At 37.5% G+C, this 27,535-nt stretch overlaps 1 protein-coding gene across 1 annotated transcript in view; it reads left to right on the top strand.

Annotated features, from left to right (window-relative positions):
* LOC131026716 (protein PLANT CADMIUM RESISTANCE 10) overlaps nucleotides 1–27,535 on the top strand; it is a 97,102-nt gene that overhangs the window by 16,963 nt on the left and 52,604 nt on the right. Inside the window, exon 2 of the mRNA XM_057956648.2 lies at nucleotides 15,376–15,556. Within this exon, the coding sequence (XP_057812631.1) occupies nucleotides 15,397–15,556 (160 nt within the window). The 5' untranslated portion in view covers nucleotides 15,376–15,396. The remainder of the gene's footprint in view (nucleotides 1–15,375; nucleotides 15,557–27,535) is intronic.

Raw genomic sequence — 27,535 nt, 5'->3', positions numbered from 1 at the left:
AGTTCAGTGGTTGATGTGAATTGCTGTGTTTCACTTGGGGCCTTACGCAAATTTTTGGATTAGCATGAATGATGCGGAATAGGTGTGCTGACAACTTAAGATTTATCAATATGGCTCTGGATTTACTTCTTACTAAAAAATGGACAAAAGGAATAGGGTTCAGGAGATCTATTCTAAGCCTAGTAATGTAGGAAATGATGAATGGATCTAGTGGAATCAAACTAGGCAAGGTCTCACAATTAGGTATTGACACAAGCTTAGTGCAATCGTCTAAGGTATACTTAAAGATTTTGAGGCTGTCACCATCAAACGTAGACATCATACAAGTTGATGCTTGTCAACGGACGCGTAATAGTTGAAGTTATGCTTACTCAAATTCCATTTGACCACACAAGGCGCACTTACCAATGACAAAAGGCTAGTGGTATGGATTAAGGATTCCACACAAATAAATTCAACAAATCTTCCACTCAATCTAACATACATGAAAATAAATTCTAATCTAAATTCTAATCTAACTTGGAGGAATTGAGAACCATGAATGCAAATACAACACTTGAAGAGCAAAATCAGCAACAATTGAACAATGATTAGGATTCAAATAGCTACAACATATACCAACAATTCTACAAAAACTCTCTCTTACAAATGAGAGACAAGGGGGCATATATAGAGTCTCTTACAAAATGGATGGCCCAGATTGATCTAAGATCAACGATCGAGATCATGCCAACAAAACTCTAGAATTGCCCTATTTAGGGTTACATAAAAAATGGTGCCACCAACATATGGCCCAATGAAAAGATACCTAGTCATCAAATAGGGAATCTTCCAGAAGATTCCTCCCTGCATCTCTCTCTCTCCTAGCATACTCCAAGAATCTAGCCAATACTGAATCTAACTCCTCCATGGAAATGCTAGGCAAGGTATCCTGTTGTAAATGAATCACGTCCAATGAATCCGAGCAAGCATTCAAAGTGTTCTCCCATTCTGGCACGAGCTTCTGCGAACTATGAACATGAATCAACAAAGAGACCAAGTCATCTATCTGACTCTTCTTCAAAGAGTCCAACTGGCAAAAATACATAAATTTCATCTTGTCTCTTAATTCGGCTAAGTGTAAACCACTAGCATCACTAACATCAACACCCAATAATTCCTCAATCAAGGCAAGGATCTTCATTTGAATGTCCTGAATCAATCCCTCCATCTCCATGCAACTCAACTGGGCGTTCTCATAAGTTGATTTCTTCATGGCTAGTGAACAATACCAGCCATGGAAATCGTATCTGTTTCCACTGTGCACAATGTTCTCGCTGACCAAGGTGGAATTAGGAATCTTCTTCAATGCTTGGAGGCGTGGAATAGTCTTGTATTGAATAGGCCGAAATTCTTCCCAAGCTCCCTCCAAATACTGGATTTTGAATACAAGCCTTGTTGTCCTATCATATGCATGAACAAACTGAGTAAGGAAATCTTTTGCCTGCTTTCTTGTGCTTTCAATCCATTTTTCCACCTCTGAGTGTGTATCTCTCGCTACCTCATAGTGTGAATGTATTCCATGGTCAACTGCAATAGGGAAATAAGGGTGGGATCTCCACGCCTTGTCCCTGCAATATATTCTCTGAGTCTAATATTTTCTTCTCTGTACCTTTCATTCTCTGCAACCGCTCTGTCTAACCTTGCATTGATTGCCTGGAGGTTTTCACTAATCTCCTAGAATTCCTGTTTTCTGGATGTACGACCAAGGGCAATTGAAGTGATCTGGAAATCCATAGGAGTAGTAGTGTCCGCTGTCATGCTTGCAATAGGAACAACAATCTGCGCAATCCGCATTCCTGTCTCATCTCTAGCTATGTGCGATAAAATCTCTGCTCTCTTGGGCTCCTTCTCCTTAGCACTCCTAGCTAGGTAGTCATCAATATCATCAATAGGCTGCACCGCTATCATTTGTTTACTTTTTTCCATACTTCTCGTCAGCCATTTAAGAATAGCGGCCATCTCCATACCATCATCGAGACATATTTCTCAATCAAGCTCTTTCAATGCCGAGATAACATCCTCATTGTCATTAGGATTATCCCTAGTCCAATCATATACCTCATTTCCCAAGCTAACTTCCAAAAGGACAGTAGGGGAGTCCGGTTGATCATTATTCTCATCAGGAGGTGCAGATGTTGCTGTGGCATGGAACTCCTAAATATTCTCTGGTAGTATCACTGTGTTGGAACACTACTGAGTCTCCTTATTTTGTTCTGTTACTTCAATCACTTCGATTGATGAGACACTAGGAGGGGGCGAAGGAATGATAGTCTTCTGTTTCTTCTTCACATCCTCAATCTTCTTCCCTCTGGCCTTGACTTCTCCTGACGTGTTCTTCCTTCTCTTGGGAGCTTCACTCTCTTCGTCTGCATGAATCCTGACATCACTGACAGTCCTTTGATCATCCTCGAAAGTAGACTCTTCCGGCTTCATCTTTTCATAAGTGAAGGGAACACCCATGTCAACTAACTTATTCATTTGTATATCCACCCATAGGCAGGGGAAATTCAAGACCTCTCTCATCAATATATTCAAGTCAATCTCTTCTGACTCTGACCAATTAGGCAATAGGATTGCCTTCTTCATTTCACTCTCATACTGTGGATGTTTATGATCTCTATCATCTAATACTTGATCAAGAATGAGGAAAAGTCCACACTTCCTCATGAAATCCACTGACATTCTGGATCACATTCTTCTCTTCACTGCTTGCTCGTCCATTAGGTTAGCCGAATAATCTTCCATGTCAATCTTATGAGTGAACTTCTCTCCTTTGATCCTTCCGACCTTCTTGTTTGGATCAAATCTTTCTCTCTTTTTGTATGTAGCAAATCGATAGAATGCAAGCTCCTCACTCGCAGTGCTGGCGGCTATGGCGGATTGGCAAACCTCTGACGTCTTCCTAATTGAAATAGGGAACGTCATTTCTGTCCCGTGCTTCTCTCTCCGGATAACATCGAACTCTAGAAGCTGTCTCACCACTTCCAACAATATCATTCTGTCGGTAGGATACCTAGGAAGTCTGTAGGGTTTAGTTTGAAACCCATGAATCTTGAGGTATGTGAAAGTGGGAAACTGTATATACCATGATCCATACTTTTCTATCAACTCTGTTGCCTCCTTGGACAATCTTCTGTGGATTCCGCCTTGCAACATCCGTGTGATGTTCATAGTGAATGCATCATTCACTCTCTTATAGTCTTCAATTTTATGCATGCCTAGCTGGGGGTAGCATTCATAACTCTTGAATTGTCCTTGCCCATTCCCGACTTCACCTTTGCATATCAATCCTCTGTATGAAACAAATCGTGCAAGCAGGTACACCAAGTAAGAAGTCATGGCGAATGACTTGGACCGCTCTACATTCCTCAGCTGAAAATCCAGGTTGGCACTTATAATCTTGGACCGATTCACTAGTGTTCCTCTAAGACAATCTGAATGAAGTAGAACATCCATCCATCAAATATTGCTCCCTGCGGCATCCCCATCACTCTGTTGAGTAGGAATATCAGATCACTATATTCTTCCTTAAAATCTATGCACATGAGTGTCTTGGGAGCCTTGGAATGATGAGACCTAGGCTCAATCATCCACTCTTTGTTAATTAAATTCTTGCATACACCCATCTTCTTCGTGTATCTTTCTGCATAATCCTCCTTGGTCACATCCTTCATGTCTGTTCCGCATGGAATTCCGAACACCTTAGCAATGGCATCCTCAGCAAGGTAGGCGATGACAACGCCCTTAGGACTCTTAATCATTCTTGTGAGCAGATCGTAACATCGTGCACATTCCAGGATAAGCTCACTGCACTGTATGGACTGTGGAAATCCAGCGGCATGGAAAATGCCACTCTTCATAATATTCGCATATGCTGGGGAAGGAACCTGATCTTTGACTCCAAACATCTGATGCTGCATCTGGTTGAAGTCCACGAAATACATGTTTGTATCAGTGATCTCCTTCCATCTGGATGAAATCTTAAACTCTGGATAAAATCTAGTCTCCAGCGTCTTCAATAGTTCTTTACTTTCCTTATATCCCAACTTTGACATCGCATGAAGCTCGAAGTTAGACTTAGGAAAATAATATTCGTAATAAAATTCCTGACTTTTTAAAGATTTTAGCTAATTAGAGCATGGAGCCAGGAAAATAATCCATACACTTGGTAAATTTTAGCAAGTTGAAAGTGTGACAACACTAAGGCATGGAAGCCTTCCATAAAATTCATTGATACCTCCTTACGCTTAGAAAATATGCAAACTAAAATGTAAAGGAGTATATTGGACAAATGATGACTAAGGAAAGGTGTGAAAGGTTGTGTTTTCACACAATGAATGTCTGAAGACACCTTCCGCAGTCAACAATGGAGGTCAACAATTCTGAAGACAACCTGAAAATCAGACTTTTAAAACATGTTGCAATCTTCAAAATGTGCATAATCTTGATAAAAATCAGTTCTAATAATCAAAACAATCATATTCTGGAATGTAAGTATGGCTGGTAAAAAATTGATTTCTGAGGACAAGTCTGAAAATCGCATACTTCAGACTTACCAGCACCTTGCAAAGTGATTTAAATCCCTGAAAATGATGGAAAATGGCTAAGGAATCATCTCCAAGCGAAATCACCAAAATGGTTAGGTGGCTGGAAATGAAATTTTTTGAAGACAACCGCCTAATAATGCAGTTTTCAGACCTGTAACAGTGATAAAATGGTCTAAAAAATGCACAAAAAACTCCACAAAATACCTCCACATGCAAAATGCCTAAGTTGAAATTGGCTGGGCAATTAAAACTTAAGTTTGAAAATTAATGACAGCCATTAATGGAGGTCAAAATCTGAAGCAAACCTCAGATCTGAAGCAAATCAGTAGGCTGGAAATGATGGCAGCCACCAAGAATGCATGAAAATCATCAAAATGTGGCACCAAATCACCTCCCAAGCAAAATCGAAATTTTCCAACTATGGCGCCAAAATGGAATTCTGAAAATTGTTGTTAATGGCAGCCCTGATCTGCAATAATGAAGGTTTGAACATCAAGCAAAAATGGTGGAGGAAAAATCGCCTAAGTCTCCAAACATGAAATTGCCAATTTTCACCAAAAAATGCTAAAGTTTGAAAAAATCGCCAAACTTATCAAAAATCGAAATTCTGAAACTGGTCTTTAATGGCAGCCAAGGGGAATAGATCAGCAAGCTGGAAAAAATGGAGGAAAATAAATCCTCAATTCCACACTTCACAAAAACGCCTTGCTAAAAATTCGCCCAATTTGGAGAAAAATCGCTTTCATGGAGACACCTGGCAGAAATAATAATAAAATAATGCTAAATCTCCTCTCATATACTCACTTTCACCTCTCACTTTCACCACACAAGCAATGTGGGATAAAACACTTGTATAAATACTTGCTTGGGGAAAACCTAACTTGCTTCTAGAAGGTTCAAATACTAAATGATTATTTGCAAGTTATTAAATTTTGCTTTTAAATTTTAAATAATCATTTAAAAGCAATTAAATGTGGGGTTTATTTATTAAAATATTACAATTTAAATCCAAATAAACCTCTAGGGGAAAATCGATTTGGGTTGGGATTGAAAAATCTATTCAAAAATCATTCAAGTGTCAAAATTTGCCCCATAAGGGAAATTCGACCCATGCTTGGACAAAAATCCATGCATAACTTCATCAAAATGCACACAAAAACCTCCTAGGGGAAAATCGATTTGGGTTTGGACAAAAATCCAGACAAAAATTCACTCTTATTTGCAAAAAAATCACCCCCAAGGGAAATTCGATATTAGTCTGGACATCCACACTCCATAGTCACTTAACTTGGAAAAAACCTCCTTGGTGGAATTTCGACCTCAGTCTGGATGAAAATCTGGACTCAAAACTCTTCAAAATATTCCTAGTGGAAAATCGATCCCTGTCTAGATGAAAATGCAGACACAAATTCTTACAAATGCTCTCAGGGGAAAATCGACCTCTGTCTGGATGGAAATCCGGACAAAAATCCTCACTTAGTTGTCACAAAAATCTTGGTGGAAAATCGATGGCAGTCTGGATAAATCCTGACACTTAGCCAAGTTTTAGCACTTCTAGGGGAAATTTGACCTAGGTATAGATAAACAGTGGGGGAAAATAGTAGCCCGTATGGATTTCAGGGGAAACCCATGTGTAGTGTGGATTTTGAGTGGGGGAATGGGTTGGGTAGTCTGGAATGTGAGGGGAAAAGCACCTCTAGCATGGAATTTGACCCTTTAGCCCTTGGAATATGAATTTCTTTTAGGATTTTATCATTTTAACCACTCAAAATGATTTAGAAACTTTAAATTTGACTGGACTTAGGCTAATTTTCCAAAAATATGAGTGAAACGCTAGGAAAATATTGGAATAAAGTGCGAAATCAATTTAATTATTTAAATAATACCTTAGGAGCGAGAAAACAACTCCGAAAGGTCTGTTAATATCTTGGCACTTTAATGTCAATGATGTGCATGTTTAAAAAGACGTTAACGCTCAATATGTCTACACTTAGACAAAACTTAGGATCCTTAAAATATCAACGTTTTACAACTTGATCCTATAACTTCAAAAACCCTAGACGACACTAGGCATGATCAAAACTCTAAGACTCGGGCACGAGAAATGCAAAATTGCCCACTAAGCAGCCAAAACCCTAACCTAACAATGCAGAAAGCCGGCAAAGAGGGGGTCCCCGTTAGCAATGGGGCGATGTGTGAAAAGGTCACAACAGGAAGGCAGGGAAGTGCACAAACCTGACATGGTTGTGCCTGCAAGCAACCTGGCCATACCTTGACAAGGCAATACCAAGAAGAGATTACCAGACATTCCAAAGTCAAATAATGCAGACTTGACATGAAGGCCATCAAGTAACCATAAATAAGCATGGCCCTGTACTCCACTTGATGGCCATTCTGCAAAAACATTAAACGTGCCCCTGTAGCTCTATGGATGAAAGTGTACAAGTCGCAAGAGTTGGTGGAGCATTAAGAGCTTTGAGTGTTGATCCAGCCATCTAGAAGTGTCTCAAGTCATCGAAAGTTAGAAGTCGAAAACCTGGTATTCTGGGTTTCCAGGTTCATGAAGGGAAGAATTGGGAAACTTGGGATTCCGGGTTTCTAGGCTCATGAAGGGAAGAATTGGGAAACTTGGGATTCTGGGTTCATGAAGGGAAGAATTGGGAAACCTAGGATTTCGGGTTTTCGGGTTCATGAAGGGAAGAATTGGGAAACTGGGGATTTTGGGGTCATGAAGGAAAAGGCTTGGAACTTGGGGTTCCAGGATTCTGGGGGCATGAAGGAAAAGGCTTGGAACTTGGCTCGTGACAATACAACACTTAACACTTAATGACCATTGGCCTTGTCCTTGATAAATTGGGGTACGTTGGTCCATGGAACATATCTCATTGATTGTCACTGATGGACCAATGATGTCATAAAATGACAACAACTGGTGCAAGAAGATAAGAGGAAGATAGAAAAAAAATTGAATGTGTTGATAAGCCGTGTCCAACAACTCAAGAACTTGATAAGACAAGCTGACCCTTCCTGCATTCCTTCGTCATTGCTTCCATCGGATTTAGTTGATGATTTTGAAGAAATGACGATCACCTTTCACATGGTGAAGAGTTGGATTGATAGTTCCTTCACCAAGACAAATGAGTTCATGGGAGAGTTAGCACATATATTTGATAGAGTTTCGGCTATCCTTAATAGGACTCGAGTTCTCATGGCTTCCTATGATGTCTTTGCTTACACTATGGAGTTAACCTTTCTGCGGCTACAATTATTGATGGATATCCCCGGGCAAACCTTGGTGAACACTGGAGTGGTGAAGTATGGACAATCATATGACTTCCATAGATGGTATAGCATACTTAGGATGAGGAGGGATATGTTTGAAGATATCAACGATGGTTGCACCCAAGTTGAAGAGATGACCAAGGTGATACATGATAAAATGGTAACAACAGCTGAAACAATACTTGGAAAAGAGATGAAGGAAGAGCTAGACATAGCAGTTGACATATTGACAGAAAGAGTAAGATATATCTTCTTTGGGATAGTTGGATCACTTTTAGGGAAGTAGTTGGAAGACATTCAGTCATTCATGACGCTTGTGGGCAAAATCCAAGACTTGGGGCCTGAGTGGGAGAAGTTTTTCACTTCATCCTTAGCCAAGTTAGCCTTCATGGAGGATCAATTGAAGATCATGCCAAGTGTTCCAGTGGATGAGCTTGATTGCATCATGTCCAAATTCATTGAATTTGCTTGTAGGGAAAGAGATAAGGGGGATAAACTTCTAGATGAAAGTTTGTTATGATCCCATGTGGCATTGATTTTTCTCATTGGAGGATTCTTCCTCGTAGTTTGTACCAGAAAGTTGTTACTTTCCTATTGGCTGATATTTAATGATATGCAAAAATTAGGTATTTTGTTGTAGCAAACCCTAATTATGGTTTAGGTGGCATAATCATGGCGCTTGGTTTTAGGTTGATCTTGGCCATTCATTTGTATTGAGAGCTCTATATAAACTCAACTCTTGCTTTGATGTAGTCAAAGATAATAAAATCATTGAAGTGTTTGTGACTTATTGTGTTTGGAGTATTTGTATGTTTCTTCATCCTTCCAAGAAAATAAAAAAAGATAAGTGTTTTAGATGAATGAAAGATCATTGTGGATGATTAATGTGAAATTCACATGTTCATACTAGTATCTTGCTGTTTGCCGAATACTTTGCGTGGTCGACTGAACTCTTTAACAAGTTTAACTTTGATTGCTACTCACCCATTGATATGCATCACATTCATGGTGTCAATGTTGTTGTTGGTGTTCTGAATATCATTAGCTTACCTTGGAAGACTGCACTAGCTTTGTGGAGTTGTTCTTTGTATGTCAAAGCAAAGCCTAGTAGAGTCTCACCAAGTCATTCATTACATCGTACATTCTTAGTCTTAGTTTAGTATCTCTCAACCCTTAATCCTTTTACACTTTTTTATCAAACATCCATTAGTAATGGTAAGCCAAGCCTCATTGTATATCATTCGAAAGTATAAATTAGACTCATAGGGTGTCCTTGCTTTCAATGATCATCTTCCTAGAACAATTGTGTAAGTCCCCTTTTTGATACCAGCAATCACATCAACCATTGAGCTTATCTACACAAAGAACTAACATTTGAAACCTTGGTCACTTAGTTCAGTATTTGAGGAGATTTTGTTCAAGAGAGGCTAAGATACCTTGGTATTTTATTTTGTGTATGAAGTGTATAAAAACACATCAAAAAGTTATCTCTGCTCTGATAGCGTGAAATAATAATTGATTGTTTGATATTTACAGAGGAGAGGAATACTCCTTTTATAAGCAATTACAAAAGGTCTTTCCATAACGGAAACGATTGAGAACTAAAGACACAAACAAAAGTTACTAAAACTGACTAACTAACATATAGAATAGAAAGTTACTAACTAAACTATGTAAATGCCTTAAATAACCATTATAAGCTAAATATTACAATATTACTTTAATCTCCCCTATAGCCGAATACCAAAGCCTCTCCGAATATGGCACCTTGATGTTTTTTTCTCATGTCTTTGTTGAGAAGAGTTGCAGCAACATCATCAAACTTCAACATGCCTTCTTTTTTATTGAATCCTTTTCTTCCTGATACCAAGTTACTAATTGTCATAACAACTCCTTCCCAACTCTTAAGGAAGTAAACACAAAAGCAAAATGGCTCTGATTTATTCTTCAAAATTAATATCAACCAATCCTCATCGGACTTTTTTTTAGGCTTCCTCGACTTTCCCTCTAATGCAATTGAGAGATCTTTTTGAATTAGGAGAGCTTGTAATTGTAGCTTCCATACCCCAAAATTTTGCCCCAAGATTTTTCCAATTCTCCACTTATTTGCCTCTGACATCTTTGCTCAAAAAACCTCCACGGCTTTGATACCAATTGTTGAGAATTTAGAGCAGATAAAGAAATACAAAATCAGATTTTAACAAACAACTGTTGGGCAGAAAATAAACACAACACCGTAATTACGTTTTTCACTATTAATGGCTACATCCATAAGAAAAGAAGTGCAACATCTGTTTATATTATCATAGCTTCAGCAGCTTAGAAAACTCCATACATATTACATTATACAAAAGTTATTTTTAAGTCCTCAAATTTGAGGAGACAACCGGATCAATTGAAGAGGCAAAAGAATAGTAATGGTCCAAGACTGTTGGGGCTTCACACTCAACAGACAGTGCATGTTAAGAAATTTTGTGGACAACTTCTACTGACTCTACCATATTAAATATTCTCTAATGTGAATGATTTATTATTGTTGAATTTTAGATTGTAGAAGGTACATATTTTATGCAACATGCTTCCTGATTAATCAGATGGACCCCAAACCAATGCGATCTCATAATATGAAGTGTTATGAATTTTGTTTCTATTTCACATAAAGATTGCTTAGAATAGTTTAGTTTGTTGGCACTTAGCAGCCTTTTGATAAAATCAGCACCACATGGAAACAACCTTTTAGATGGATCAGGTACTAGCTCCATCATTACTCAAATCAGATAGAGATTTGCATGTTGCAGTTACTATCAACATATATGGATTAAACCACCTTGCCAAAGCCATTGGGGCCTTCCAAAGTCTTAATCTTGCTAGGCGACATAACTTCAAACATTTTTGGATTGAGGGTGATTCTAAAAACATTATACATTATCTCAAAGGTATCTCTAGACCATCTTGGAATGTGGACGTAGGATAAATAAAGCTAGGGAAATCATCAATTCTTTTGATAATTGTATTATTTCTCATATTTATAGCGAGTCCAATGTACCTTGCTAACAAAGGGGTCAATAGCGCTAGTCAAGTGATGTGGACCAATGAAGACAGGGTGGATACCGAGCTCTACATGCTTATGCTTCATGACAAAATTCGAGGCAGTAAGGACAATGAGTAATACTGCTTTTATTACTAATGGTGATTCTAGAAAGATCGCCCTCTTTCTCCTTTTGGCATGTGTTGGCTGTAGGCGATGTAATTATTGTGCTATTATTTCACATGCTTTGTGGGTTGATATCTCTTCTACTTGGACCTCTCTTCTCAGATTAATTGCTGTGATTTCTCTGAGCATCATGGGGGGAGCTAGGAAGCGGGTTGAGCATCCGAGTTGTGAGCAGCTGAAGAAGAACCATAAAATCTAGAGGCTTCTTGTGAAAGGGGGTGTTACTCCCTTCATTGAGAAAATGCAGGGGGTTAACTAGGATGTTATTGCTTATTTTGATAAGCATTGGAAGGATGACACCATTATTCTTCATGGGCGCAAGGTAACGGTGGATGAGAATTTGATAGCTGAAGTTATAGGTCTTTCCTTTCACGACATGAAATACTACAGAGATAGGAATTACACGGAGATTGCGGTGCATAATTTCCCGAAATCTGAGAAGGAAAGGGGGAAGCTGGTGAAGAAGATTGCTGGCTACTATGACATCAGTGTTCTTAAGGACATTTGGGCCCAACTCTTTAAGGTACTAATGGATTACTTTACTCTTGATGGGTGTTTTACCAGGGGTTATGGCCACCATTTTGTTCTGTTACACCATTTCCGCCATAATGTTAGGGTTTCTTTTCTTTTTTTCTTGATGTCCTCGCTTCGGACTAGCTTCAGAGCTCATAGGAAGAATCTGGCCAAGCACCCTATCCTTCATGAAGGGTTGATTGTGTTAATTGATAATCATTTTTTGGCCCTTCCTGCCCCTTCTTATATCCCCACTTCTTTGAATGATAATACTAGTGCTGGGGAGTCTAGGGACGAGGAATCCATTTTGGATTCAGAGGATGAGACTTTCTCTCCTCCTAAAAAAGCTAAAATTGAGAATACACTTAAAGCCAAACCTATTCTGGGCAAGGGTAAGAAGGGTTTGAAGCAGGTTGTTGTCTCCTCTTCTACCTCTGTTGGTAAGGAGGCCTTTGCTTCCAATGGCCATAAAGGGGAATTCTGAGGACAATGCAGTCAATAAGAGAGTCACCTCGGAGCCTGGGAGTCAGAATTATGAGATACCCCCTTCATCTCTTCATCAGGAGACTAATAAAACTACTGGGGTTGCAGTTCAAAAGGACTTTCATGCCAAGAGTGTTGAGCTTAATGATAAAAGGACGACTATGTGGACATCCTGGGTATGGCAAGAGACCATGCCATTGATACTTTGAGTCTTTTTAAATGGCTCTTCCATGAAATCAAAGAGGTTAAACTTAACCAGAGGGCTATGAGTAGTAAGTTGGAAGCAATGCCCAGATCTATTAGTCAGGATAGACAAAATGGTGACGGTCAGTGGACTAAGGATTATTCAATAGAGCTGTTGAAGGTATTCATCATATGAAGAAAGGTTTTGAAGATAGATTCACCCATGTTGAGGAGAATTACAAGAAAATTCAGGCCACCCTCATTACCATTATGTCCAACAGTCATAGAATTGTCAAGTAGACGGCCGATGCTATCAATATTATGGTGAATAATCTTGACAGTGTTCAATAGGACAAGATGCTGATCAATTTGGATGATGATAAAGACAAGATTTAGGGGGATTCTGGCCCTTGTAAGTGGACTAGGGGGAATTTGAAAAAGAAAGCTGCCAACCAAAGTCTGGACTACAAGGAGCTAAGGTTTGTTGCTGATAAAATGAGTCTCCTGGAGGATGAGGTTGCTGAGATTCTTAAGAGCCTTACGTAGTTTCTGTTCTCTGTTTCTTTGGTGCTGTCTCTTTCTTTTTGCTGGTCAGTGGGTCGTTGCTGGTTTTTTGTTGCTCGTCTAGTCTTTTGTTGGTTCTGTTGCTGCCATATGTATTGTTCTTTCTTCTGCAACCTGTTTTGTTTTAATTTTTTGATTCTAAACCTTTTAGAATCTTCTTTGTAAAGGGTTTCAGGGCCCCTTCAAAACCTGTTTTTGCCTTAATCCAAAACATATATGGATTAAACTTTGGCATACTTAGCTTGGAGATGCTTTAGGTCCAGCAATTCATCATTGTATCTTTATGAGGTCATACCTATAAGCTATGTCAAAGGGTTCACTGAATTTAATCTGTGAAGTCCAAAATTTGGTGAATTTAGAAGAAAACCTAAAACATTGTTGCAGTTCACCTTAAAATTCGTATGGAAAAACAGCTTATGTGTTTTATTAAATATATAAAAAAATAAGTTTTTGTTATCTTCATAGTCTGTGGGTGTTACAATCTGCACAAACTGTGTTGAATACATTGGTCAACATGGTGGCCACTTCAGGTTGTAGATTCAGACTATTCCATGACTAAACATCTGCATTATTGTTGATTTGTGGAAGGTGGAAGGAGGCGTCGGTGTAAAATGATTTGTGAGAGCTCAGAAGTCTGCAAGTCTGATTCGTATTGAGGTTTTGTGGCTTGAACCCGGATGCCTGCAGTTTTCCATATTTGTAGATACAGTTAAGTGATGATTGTCGTGGATGAAGTTTCCTGTCCATGCATGGATGCATGCAATTTTCCATACCCACTCTCTTGAAGACTTGTTTGGATTGGCAGCATATTAGGATGAAAAGCTCTATCTATAGCTGGAAGACTTGTGTGGATTGGCAGCATATTAGGATGCAGCATATTAGGATGAAAGGCTTTATCTATAGCTGGCTTTGAATGACATTTTTCTTGTTTATTTATTTGCTTTGTTGCATTACTTTTGCCTTTGCTTTAATTTTTAAAATTTATATTTTATGTTTTTTGACAAATTTTAGTGGTGCCCAACTTAATCTGAATTTTGTTTGTATTGAACGCAGCACAAAGCTTATAACATAGCCCATAAGAGAAGCCTTACCTTTCATAGTTAGCCGCCACTTAATACTGCTTTTTAAGCCCCCAGACTTTTTGTGCATGCATAACGGTAAACCTTTGTGTCAAAAACTATACCTACCATATGGACTGGATGCTCCTAAGCATTATTGGATGAAAAGATCCGTAAGCTATAGAGTCTTGAACATATTCCTTGTCACAAGTTTCTTTGCTATAATACATCAGTAGGCCTCAAAGCATAGGAGATACTTTCTCCGCCTTTGTGCCTGTTCAATGCTTTGGAGATTCAATTATCCTTTTCTAGAACGGCAATTTCTGTTTGAAGACTTTGTATCCAATACAGTGATCCCATTTTATCCAATGCCTACCAACTGGCCAAAGAAAGTCCTTGTAATTTCTGAGAATTTTGGGACCTCCCTGCTAAAGAAAAGAAATTGTTACACTTTTTAGGAGTTTGCTGTCAATTTGGTATAAAACCAGATTATATTTTATTAAGGGAGTTTTCAAATGCACAGGGATATTCGAAATATCTTATGATCTTACAAGGCCCACCCGATTGCCATCCCATGGTAGCATGACAAACAAAGGGGATTTCATTCCAACTAGTTGCTACAGACTTTGTGCAATCAATTTTAGTACCATAGGTTTTACATTAGATGTTCAGATTTCAACTTTATTCATCATTTTTTAATATCATTTTAAAAAAAAAAAATTGGTTTATTCCTGGATTCATGCGATTTTGTCATTTTCATTTCTCTATCTATTATATTCTGGTCTTGTTTGAAAGCATTTCGGTTTCAAAATAGATGCCTTAGATATCCTTTACCATTTCTCATGTAATGCGTAAATGTATTTTTTGCCACAATTTTGCTGAGCTTTGGTCTTGAAGTAAAACAACACAACATTAACATTATGGGATGAACATTGGGTATGTTTCGAGTTCTTGTCATCTGTTAGAATGATTGAACAGATAATTGGAAATGTCTAATCAGATAAACAGCTAATTGGGTTACATGTGTGTTGCAAAAACAAATGAGCTGTTTGCAGAAACCAGGTAGCTCTGTATGTACATTCTGTGGCTTGTTTTATTACTGACACTGAATGTGCTTGTCTTGACCTTCCTTGGGAGTTACAGGAACTCTGTAGCTCTATTGCTTGTTTTATATTTTTGACCTTGAAGTTATATTTGTGATTGTAAAGACCTTTTTTCTGTTTTACTACAATTGTATCTGTGTGTATTGTGTATGAGATATTAAGCTTCAAGTTTGAGGATAAAATTCCCTTCAAGGTTGTCTATTTCTTGTAATTAGGCAGTACATGTTGATTTCAGATGTACTTTAGATTAGAGGTATGCTAGATAGATATGGGTGCAAGAAACAGAATTTGTGGGTGCAATAAATATAATAGACAGTGTAGCTTTTGGCATCTTTGAATTTTCTTAATATGTCAGATACTTTGACAGTAAACTTTCTTGATGGCAGACGCAATCCTATTGAAATACCATGAAGGAACAAGACAGTTATACTCCCCCAGATTACGTTCTTGCACCACAGTCAGATGATGACATCCTTGAAGCTCTAACTACATCTACTTATCAAACCCAACATCATCCATCACCGTGGTCTTCAGGAATCTGTGCTTGCTGTGACGACATGCAAAGCTGTATGATCTTTCTTTTCTTCTATGGAAGTAGTAAGGAATTAATATGGGAGGTTAAGATAAAACATTATAATGAGAGAGACTATGGTCAACAACCTAAGATCTCTAAAGATTTTGTTCACTTGCATTAACATGACAAAGCAGTCCAACTTCTGAAACCTGCTGTTATTTTTGATATAGAGCATGCCAAAAAGAAATAGACTGCAGTTCCTATAAATATTCTGCTGATTAAGACTATATAAGAAGAAGATAATCTTACCTTGAATTGATCATTATGGTATTGCTCAATCCTTACGGTTTTTCTTGCATAATAATACTGGCACCACTTTTCAAACAAATGGTCCTGACTATTTAAATGTGCACTTTTCAGTAAAGACATCAGATTGGAATGAAAATATTATTAACTGCTAATTATTTGATCAGGTGGATCAATTCAATTGATGGTCATTGCTGGTGCTGGAGGTGATAGGAGTTGGATTGGATTCCTATGATGAAATGACTATTTACTGAAGTAAAATCTACAATTTTTTAAACAACAGTGCGGTTTCAGATTTCTTTTTTTTGAGAGTAATTTGAATGTTCAGGTCATAACATTGACTATTTTTGATGAGTAGTCAATTTTTTTAATGACCTTGTACTCACCTACATTGGTAATAGGTATACAGCAAATGAACCCACATAATATACACAAATTTCTAAGCATTTGTTTGTAAGGAAGAGGAATGAGTATTATTAAAAATCTACTGTTTTGAACTTTTCATCCTTCAGTCTCTTTCTGATTTGACAAAGCTTTTGGGCAATACAATACCTTATAAGCCTTCTGTAACATAAAACTATTATCAATGTAAAACAATTCTATATTCAAATTTATAACCAAAACATTGTTTTTAAGTCATTGAAACTTTTTAAATATGGTATTAGTAATATATTTCTATGTTTGTGGGACTTTTATTCGAGAGATAATTTCCAATATTTAAGTCATCACTTCAGTGATTATTTTTAATGAGTAATTATTTCTTATATTACATTTTGTTTATGTATAGTGGTCATAATTATAAGATAGAAGGATTCGCAAAACACACAAACTGTTATTATTATGAGATAAGAATAAAGATTATTAAAATATTTACCACTATAAAACTTTTCACCTTGTAACCTTATTTTAGCTTTTCTTGTATAAGATATATTCTTGGTCTTTGTAAAATTGTGCTTCCTCACAGATTTGTGATCATTCCTTATTATGAAGTCTTCACATTACAGAAGTCATGTTTTCGTTCATTTTAGCTGAAGAACCAGTTATGATCTTTAGAATTGAAAACCAGAATCTATAAATTGCATCAAAAATGTTATTGGCCCATTTTGCTTATAGTTAAGTGTCATGTAGGTTAATCATATTGCTGCTGCACACTTTTATTTGGTTTGAGTCAGTTGTTTTACTGGATCCACAAAGTGGAGTCTAGTCCTCGAGCATGCTAAAGCATTTAGTACATGTTATCTGGTCCATTTTGTTTTTCAATTAACTGGTCTAAATGTAACAATTTTGAGTCACTATGAGCTTGTGTCTCCCTTAGAAGTCAAGTTTGTTGAATCATCTTTCGAAAATTATTAAAGTCTTCAAACATGACATTTTGACATTCATGGACTTTGTCAAAAGGTCTATGTAAGCCTCATGCCCTTGCTTAAGTAATTTGATTCTCTTGTTAGAAATGAAGAATTTGCGAGCTTTAAAATGGACAATTTGCGAGCATTAAAATATCTAGCTGTCCCCTATGTCCCCAACCACTCTCATAGCCATCCTAAAAATGTTCACAGAATTCTACAGTGATTGGGGATGGGCAGGGTATTTCTAAATGGCGTCGCTGGGTCCCAGTACCGTCCCCAATATGGGAACGGGGGTACTAGCATAGGGGACATGTCCCCGTGGAGCATAGATTGGAACGGAATTGAGATTTCTACATTTCAAGGATGTTTATAGGCAAAAAATAAGAATTTAGGGGTAATGGGGGGATATTTCCTAGGCATCTTCAGTACAAGAACAACGGAAGAATTTTCAAGGATGTGATGGAATAAAACATTATAATTTGGCATAAATTTGATTGCCCCTTTTGTGTCACATGTGCTTTATTTGTCCAATTTAATCATTAATCATCTTCAACATTAATGGTTCTTTTCTTGCCGTTATGAACCTAATTTTGGTAGTGCCTAAATTTATCAATTAGTTCGTTCAACACTTCCATTTATAGGCCCCCTTCAAAGGAGATTGCGTAGAGTAGATGACATGAAGAGGTGGAGAATGAGTCTTCTACATAGGAGACCGTTGATGAGGAGGAGAAGGGGTTTCTTGTACTAATGGGGGCCATTCGGGAGAAGAAGCAGGTTTCTCTTGAGGAAACAGGGGTTTCTAAGGATGAGGTGGAGATATTTTGATGGAAGTGAAGAAGAGGACATTCGATTCTCTGCAACTTCACCCTATTGAGTGCTGCCAAAAAACTTGATAATAATTTTGGGTTTCCTCTTCTTTCTTACCAACTTCTCTATATGTCATCTAAAGTTTCTTGCCCCATTCATCAACATTTGCTTTCTTATCTAAAACTATTTGCGTGGGTTGAGATGCAAAAGTCGAAGAAGCTTTCGTATGCTTTCGTGACCCCTCAACTATTTTCTTCTTTGGTGACCCTTCTTTAGTTTTTATCAACTCTTTAACTTCAATTATGACAATCTTTTTTCAGCACATTTCGAGTCCTCATTTACTTGTATTCTTGAATAGACCAGTCAAGTTTGGGAATTAGTTTATTAAACATCTACTAATCTTTGTATGAAGGGTCTAACACGTTTCCATTATCCAGTATCTCCTTGGGTATGCCCTTTATTCCAAAAGCCTGAATTTGGAATGTTGTCAACTTCGAGTAATCTCTTTTTTGCTCCTCGTGCTTATTGTTGCAATCTACCCAATAGTCTTCCATGCTTGGTTTGTGGGCATATAGTCTTGCTTGTTCTCCATGAACCCTTGAGATAAAATACTACTTTCCTTTCAAAGGGGTGAATTGTTATAATAGCTAATTCAAGAATTTTTTACCTCACAATAGGCCACCAGTCATCATCAAGGATCTTTTGTTTGATTGCTTTTCATTCAACTATGTTTGTACTAGGCCATCTACTCCACTCTAAATTAACCATCACTAATTATAGAGCTGCTTGCACCTCAAGCATCCCTCTAACAAAATGAAATAATTGGCATACGTAGTCTCCACATGTTTCAAGAATTCCTTTTCGAAAAAGTCGTAAAGAGAGCAAGGTGTGGTGGTTGCAAATGAACATCTAAATATCTCTACCTTTTTCCAACATTTTTATAACCTAATCTATCTTCCGCATGTCTTTCATTGTGCTGTTCAACACGTTGAACACGTGGGGTCCAAAATATGTGCTTGTAAGTGTCCACCATCATCCAACTAATTTACACACATGTATCAAATCAAATGACCATTTGTACAACATTTGAGGCCTCAACCTCCAAAATGACCTATCTTAAAATATGAAATTGGAAGACGCATCCTTGTGTTTCCTTGAACAATCAATAGCTCTAAGAAGTCAGTTGTACATTTGACTATGAAGTTGATAAGTGGTTGATTATTAATATCGGTCCACCCATCCATGGCAATAGAGCAGCCCATTCTAATCTAAATTTACCTCATGTCTTGCATCACCAAACACACCTTATAATATTCTTTATCAAGGAGGCTACTATGTAGTTTATGTTCTCTTGAGGGGGGTGAATGATGAACCAATAGAAGCTACATTTTTAAACATCTATTCAAAGTAAGGAAATCTTCACATGAAATGAGCGGAATGGGCATAGAAAAATTTGGCAATAGAATACTCTGACACATCTTGTGCTTGCATATTGAACATACCTACAAATCTTCGTGAATCCTTACTAGCACTAGTCTTTCTCTTTCCTCTTGTGGAGATGTCACTATTGCTATTAACAACCATGGGTGGCATAGGCATAGCTGATTGTGCAAATTGTGTTGGCATTTGCATAGCCTTAGACCTTTCTTCTGCTTCTTCATCATCATTAGTAACATGTTTTGACAAAAGTGGCTCCTCAAGTTGGAGAAATGAACAATTTTGAAAGAACAACTTGTTAGGGCTTTGGTTGAAATGATCTTATGTTGGGTTTGGAAAGTATTTCTTCCATATTCACCTTTGGTATTCTTTGGAAATCTCTATAGAATAGTTTCCCAATTTCATGTCCTCATATGTTCGTTGACAAGGATTCTTGTGTTCTTTTAGCGTCTAGCTTCTTTTCCTTGTTGACCTCTTGGCCATTGCTTGATAACTACTTCTAAACTAGTGAGCATTGGAGAACTTGGTATCCATATTTCTCTCCTTGGTATTGGAAAGTGTATAGGCTCAACGTTCTTAGGTGGGACTAACAAGGCTTCATTGTATTGCTTGGTATTTATTAGCTTTTTATAGTTTTGAGGTGGCCCGTATTATTATACCAGGTATTGGTGTTCGGGGGTGTCCAACATACTCGTGTTTGCCTTGTGTATGTTAGAGTTTAGAGAAATTCCATACTCCCCATTGTTGGTAGACTTTGACTTGACAAAAAGTCAACAAACCCAAAATTTGTGACTCGGAAAAACTCATACAACTTAAAAAATTGCTTAATTTCTTTAGAGACAATTTTTTTGCAAAATTCAATGATTAAATGTATCTAGTGAGTCCATAATGAATACAAAAGTGTTTTCTATAAATTTGATTAATTTGAGTACAAATTGAGTAGAAAATTGCATAATCATGCCGAATGTAGAACAATAGATAGCTGACAACTGTTACAAATTTATGATGATTGTCTTTGAAAATCATTATCATAATTCATAAATTATATATTACAAAATACAACATTTTACGTCATCCTATTCCCTAATCTAGTGAAAACTTGGGGAGAGGTTGAGGTGCTAATACTTGAAGTGCGTTGCAGCTCCTTGGTTGGCATAGAAGGCTGTGCTTGTGGCTCTAGCCTCAACCTCCATCTTGCCAGTAGATGGCAATGACTCCTCTACCACATCAGTGCCATCCAATCTTGTAGCTCCTTTTGCTATAGTCACATCCTCCATTGCTTGCTTTTCAAGTCAAGAATCTCATCTTCAATAAACAATGGAGGTTGCTAATCCTACCCTATCCAATCGCTCTAAGGATCAATGTCATCCAAATCGATAACCTCCTTTGATTTGCTCCTTTGCTCTTCTTGTGCCAAGCTGAAGATTTGCTCATAGACAAGGTCATTGAGCTGTTGTTTGAGTTAATTTGTTCCTCTTCTTTGTGTGGATGGCCTCAAACTACTATTTGAAGGGAATCAGCTTGTTAGAGTACGACCCCTATCCCCACAAAATTGTAGGGGAAGGGAATCAGCCCATAGCATTGTAGGGCCATGGAAAAACTGATGAAATAGCTCTAATTCTGGGTAGACAATTGAGGTGGGGGGGTGTGAATCAGTTGTCTCAAAAACTTACACAATTTAAACTTATTCTCAGATCTGATAATTAAGCATGAAAGCATAAATCAGCAACACATCAAGAACACACATAACACCAAGATTTTTGACATGGAAAACCCAGTCAAGGGAAAAACCACGGTGGGAACCTACCCACAATATGATGATACTCTGTTAGAAGTATTAGAAATATTACAACAGGGAATGCACATGCATTTAGACACACTACCTAGAGCTCACTGCTAAAAAACAACAAGGGCTACAACCCAGGGAAGATTCATTGTTTTACAAACAGATTCAGATCACATCTGGAAAATCATGAACTGAAAAAATAGCATCTTCTTAATGCCTGGTAATAGTTCTGGTTAAGCACATAACAACTTTCTTCTTCTCACACTTCTTCTCTGCCTCCGAAAAATGTTTACATTCAACGCACATACATTCTGATTCTCATCCACACACTTACACAAATACAAAAATATTACATTTATTTATACATGACATCAACCTTGTGAAGATCATCAAGGTCGACTTAGCACTCATCGCTTAATTACAAAAATATAACCACACATGCTACAATATCACATTCAGACCAAGCAATGTCGGCTAAGACATAGCACGGACCCAAATCTACCACCTCGAACCTGCTACACCTCCAAGAATTATGCATCGAATGTCCGCAACACACTACAAGCGTTTGGTCAGCCAAAAACATGAAGAACACCAACATAGCAAAAAAAATCATCAATTACGAGCTCAACGATCAATGCGGACCACCAACATAAAAGGCACACGATCTAGAAACATCCACAAGCATCATGAATTACCACAGAAACATCCACACCAACTCGAATTACTAGAATCATCATTATCTCTATATCGGACCTTAGGAACAAAAACTGCAATGACTGTCAACCTGGAAAAATTACTTGTGGAGCTCCAAACTGTGAACTAACTGAATTGAAGATACACCTCAATGTCCCAAACATATTTCTAAATCCGCAGATCAAGATATTACAATGCAGAGCAATGTAGATTGAAATATTGACCACTGTCATCACTGAACAATAGAAAAACCACCCACAACACAAATATTCATGCGAACCTTTGAAAATTGCATTGAATCATCTATACACAACCTTCTACAAACCCTTTAATCCGCAAACTTTGATCATCATCATGCCAAACAAACCAACTCACTGAACCTCACTGCATCATTGTCTCAGACAGAGAAATATGTTGACATCAATGACAACACATCTCTCAGATATCTCTCAAGCACATATTTGTAGCATACTTCCAACAATCTCCAACAAAAAGTCCAATTGCATTGACAACTAGATGCACTTCAAGGTTGGCACAAAATGCAGAGGGCTAATCTTTGAAGATTTGGGGTATTTGCACTGCAATCTATCCATAAAGAATCTATAAAATAAAATATTAAAGAGTAAGCAAACTATATTTTATCGAATTATTAATAGTTGCAAATTTGAAATTTATAACTTGTAAGATTCATGTGATGTAAACAGTCCAATTTTTTGTTACCTGATGACTAGGTGGTTCTTCCTCGAATAGCTAGTTTAAAAAAAAGGGCTTACCCCTACTGATTTTGTAATTGTGCAATTCTTGAGTAATGAGATCTGTCACCTCTACTTGGGGTGTCATCCTTTGGATGCATGTCATGAGGTCCTCCATAAACTCTCCATTAGGGTCTGAGAAGCTATCCAAATAGGAAAAATGGGGCTGAGGAAGTACTCTTCTACATGGATGGGTTGGTGGAGTCGATTGTTACAACTCCAATCAATTATCTCCCAAATGGGATCAAATATAAGGTTGTCCCCTTTGTAATAGTATTGGATGGACTCTTTGGCCCTATCCATGGCCTTATAAATGTACCCCATTGGCCATTCATCCCCATCTTGCCAAATAGAGAACTCTAACCAAGGGCTCTAACACCTACAATTTACAAATACTAAAAAGGTTAATTCAAAATTGAAGTTTTGAGGTTAATTCACGATCTCTGTGGATCTTTGTGCAAAAAGATTATTTGTAATGTCCCCGATTTTGGCTTGGAATTGTTTGTGTTAGATTTTGGAGAGATAAGGGGAAATTATTTAATTTAATATTATATAAGTTGTCTCATTATATTTATTTTAATAACATACGTGAGATGACTTTATATTTTATTAAATTAATAAAGTGACTTAAGTATAAAATAAAAATAATTAGAAAGTTACTTAAAAAAATAATAAAGTGTACCTACCTTCTTCTAGAAGGAATCTTATGATGGGTTATGAAAAGAATAAATAGAAGAGGGGGATTCATGGTCAATCATCAATTGTTTTGTTATTTCCTCTTGTGTTCAATTGTGGAACCCAAGGGTTGTCCGCAGAATTGATCCTAGGGAACGATACCTCCCTTTGATCAGCATAACTGAGGAGGTGAAAGATCCTTTGAAGTGTTGCATAGAGGGTGAGGAACATTCAGTTCTTCACATTGAGCTTATTGAGGTTTTATGTCAGATTTTGTGGTGGTTGCTTCAGACTTTCAGACTTCTATGATTTACTCATTGATGATGGTGAATGCATCCTCTTTTGTGTTTTGAAGACAACGATTTCTCTTTAGGAAGAGGGTGATATTATTTGTTGTATTTTGAAGGTGAATCGAATCAAGTTGCTGCTGGCTATCAGACTGAAGCAGACCTAACCTCCCCACGATTTTGATTCATTCATCATCAATTGGCATCGAATTCTACATCGGAGGACAGCGATATTATTTGGGAAGCAAGGCGATCTCTTTGTGATATTTTTGGAGAGCTTGGTGATGGGATTCAGCCATATTTCAGTATTGTGATCAGAACGGACCTGTGCATCTAGACGCCTTCGATTTGGATCATAACTTCATTATTTAGCAGTGAGACACACCATTGTGTGAAGCGCTTTCCTCTAGGAGTAAGGCCGACCAGTTTGGGAGGTGATTTGGAGCCCTTGTATGCAGTCCCTGTGACATATCAGACCTACCACTTGCAGCAGTAAGGGGGTGGCATTGCATATGGTTCGATTTTGCACTTGGGAGGCTTATTGTCAGTTGATATTGCTTGCTTCTTCACTGCAGTTATACCAGGTTCTAAGTTATCATATCTCCATTGCATTTTCAGTTTGAATGTGTGAGTTTATAACAGTCATATGTCCTCAGACAATCTGAAAGTGTCCATGTCTATTGGTCTATGTATTTGTTGTAAATCAGCTAATGTAATGAGCCTATTTTGATTCATTAATGAAGGAGTTATAAGGCTGTCCCTCATTTATTGATGCTTGCCAATTGTTTGACTTAATGACAGTCTGCTGTACCCATTATTTTCTGCATACCATTTAATGTCAATGAATCCAACTTTAGTAAATATGATTGCACTATCATTCTAGATTGTAGTTTTATGTTTAGCAAGTCACCAAATTGTTTGAACAAGGGTTTATAATGTCAAGACATGTCTGAAGTATCTTGAAACAGTCATATGCCAAGTGTTTGACGAAATTCTATTAAGGGCCAAAGACTGAAAATTGATATCAGAATTGGTGAGGGACATTACATTATTAAAAACTTTCCTTGCAATCCTTTCTCCTTCAGGCTTCTTTGACGATGATGAGTTTAGCCATTCTAGACTCACAAACATCTGTTTCAAGGAAGTCAACGAACCCATAATGCTCTGCAACATTAGGAAATCTTTGGAAACCTTGTGACACCTGATTACACTAGCTCTTTCCCTTTGGTGTGATATCTCATCAAAGTAAGAACCCAAGGGTGATTATAAATAAATTTGTAATGCTTTTTGCATCATCTACAATTGGTTTCACCCAATCAAGTTTGCCTACGTCCTCCAAAAGAAGGTCAAGGAAATGTGTTGTTCAAAGGGTCCGAAATGGTGACCAGTGCATCTCTTTGAGTAAACTCCTAGCTCCTACATGCTACTGCATTTTCAGTTCTGATTTAAATTACATTCTTTATGGTCACTTCCAAGACAACTTCCTCCAAGATTAGATTCAATGTTTATGCATTCAATACTTTATTAGAGGCATCAACTGACTTAAAAAAAATTATATCACCATTTGAAGCTACCAAAAAGTTGATAATAGTGCAGTTCTTTTCGTCGGTCCACACATTTGAAAGAATAGTGAAGCCATATTTTGGTTATTGCTTTTTTTGTTTGTCTACTTTTAACTTTACCTCTTCAATTGCATCCTTAAGCAACTTCCCACTTGAGTCTTTTCGAAAAGTTTCTTTTTAGTCATCTCTTACTAATGTCAATGTAGTTACCAAATTTTCCCATTAATGACTACTTGCCTCATTGAAGGTAAGGTTGTTGAAGTACAAAAAATTGGCACATGCCTTGCTTCTCGATGCACCTCCTTGTTTCACTCTGTACCTTCCAATGATAGTTGTGCTCCAGATATGTTTTTGGGTACGAAAAAACCATGTAGTGTGCATGTAGGTGCTCTACTTGAAGTAGATGAAGTGGATGTTGATGTGTTTCATATGTGTGGACCACAAAGGAAGTACACTATGCCTTCAAATGCCGTATTTTCATTTGTTTTTGCTTGCATTTGAGGACCATGACCACTAGCTATGGATGTTGCTATGGTCTCCCTTGTCTTCTTCCTTTGTAATTTTTTCTCTTGTCAATGCAAGGTGTGCATTCATCTATCATTTATCTCCTCTGTGATGTTGATACAGGGCTTGGCATCACGATGAGAATGCTTGCAAGATGGTATTTGAGGCAAATTATGCCTCCATGGTATAGGGTCTAGCATCTCGTGTAAACAACTATTCTAGGTGTCGATTCCTGTATGGCATATCTCCAGGTAGGGTCTTGTTGACGTGTATTTTATACACAATCATACACAGAATAAAATACCAATAGGCATCTTATCCTCTCTTGAGAAAATAGTCTCTAACTGCTGAAGATCTGCATAAAGGATCAGTTAGGTAGACTCCAAGGTTCTTTTAGTAGGGTCTCTACGTGTGGACAAGCTTTTTAGTGGTATGATGTGATTTGCTGTTTCCTCCAAGGGGCCTTACGTATTCCAAAAGTTCAAAATTTTTCTAAACTAAAGAAACTTTCAAAAAATAGCAAAAGGAGTAGGGTTTAAAAGAGGTCTAATCTAGCCTAACCCTATGAATGACTTAGTATGGACGAGATTTGGCAAGATTCAACCAACTTCAATTTTGCCATAAGATAACAACTCAATTGAAATTAGTGCGATCTTCTAAGGTAATAAAATGATACTCAATGCATCAAAGATCAAGGACACTACTACGAAGATACATATCCAAGACACAATAATGATTGAAGATTAAAGGACTCAAAGTATTTTCCAGTCGACCACGCAAGGCGTTCCTACAATCAGCAAGAAGCTAGTGGTTTGGATTACGAATCCTACCAAATATCAAATCTCACACTTTGTCCTTCAAATTAACAAATTACTTTGATTGAGCACGATTCAAGTAGATCAAACAACCATGAAGATAACTCAAGAAATTTGCAACAAAACACCATAACTTCAATATTTTATTGATTTCCAAGTCATCATATACAACAATTGCTTGAATTTCTCTCTTCAAAACTCAATCTTGCCACAAAATAAAATTGCTTCTAACTCTAATCTCTCTTACATCAACTATTGACTATTACTCTATTCCTCTTACACTATTACCCAATGAAATGAAAAATGGGGGTATAAATAGCATCCCCAGTTACAATGAAAGGACCAGATTGAAAGTAAATCAACGGACAAGATCATGACACCTAAACCCTAATTAGGGTTTGTTACAAATGACCTCCTTTTTACTGAACAATATTAAATACATAGCCAAATATTAAATTCGGCACAAAAATCTAGGAGGTATCAACCAATGAGAAATAAGATGTCATGTCATCTGTAACAACCTTTCATCTAGAATCTTATTCCCTTTCCAATTCTCTTTCTTAGCATATGCAATGAATTTTGTCACGATTCCTTCGATTTCTGTGATTGGAATCTCGGGAAGATTCTTCATACTCTCCTCTAAGTGGATGACCTGATCAAATGCATCTAGAAGAGCTGCGTCCCATGAAGGTTCAAGTTCCTTCATTCTATCAATCAGGAGCAGGGTGGCAAACATCTGATCATACTGCTCATCTGTAACATCTGCGTCCTTGCAAAAGATGATCTTGATTCTATCCTCAAATTCCTGCATATCCACATCTGTCTCGACCTCGATCCTTCTGCCAAGAATGGTACGAAGTACCTCAAATACTCTGTCTTGGATTGGATTGATCACCTCCTCAACTTGGCCACATCTAACACTGATGTCTTCGAAGAAAACATTCTTCATATGGAGTAAGGTTGACCATTGAAACAAACTGTGAGAATCACCTTCCAAGATCTTCTCCTGCGCTAAAATTCTCCTCGATGTATGTCTTATAACTTTCAAGACAGGAATGATAA

The sequence above is a fragment of the Cryptomeria japonica genome, chromosome 10 (assembly GCF_030272615.1).
Source record: "Cryptomeria japonica chromosome 10, Sugi_1.0, whole genome shotgun sequence".
Taxonomy (NCBI): domain Eukaryota; kingdom Viridiplantae; phylum Streptophyta; class Pinopsida; order Cupressales; family Cupressaceae; genus Cryptomeria; species Cryptomeria japonica.
This window is presented reverse-complemented; position numbering and strand designations above follow the sequence as displayed.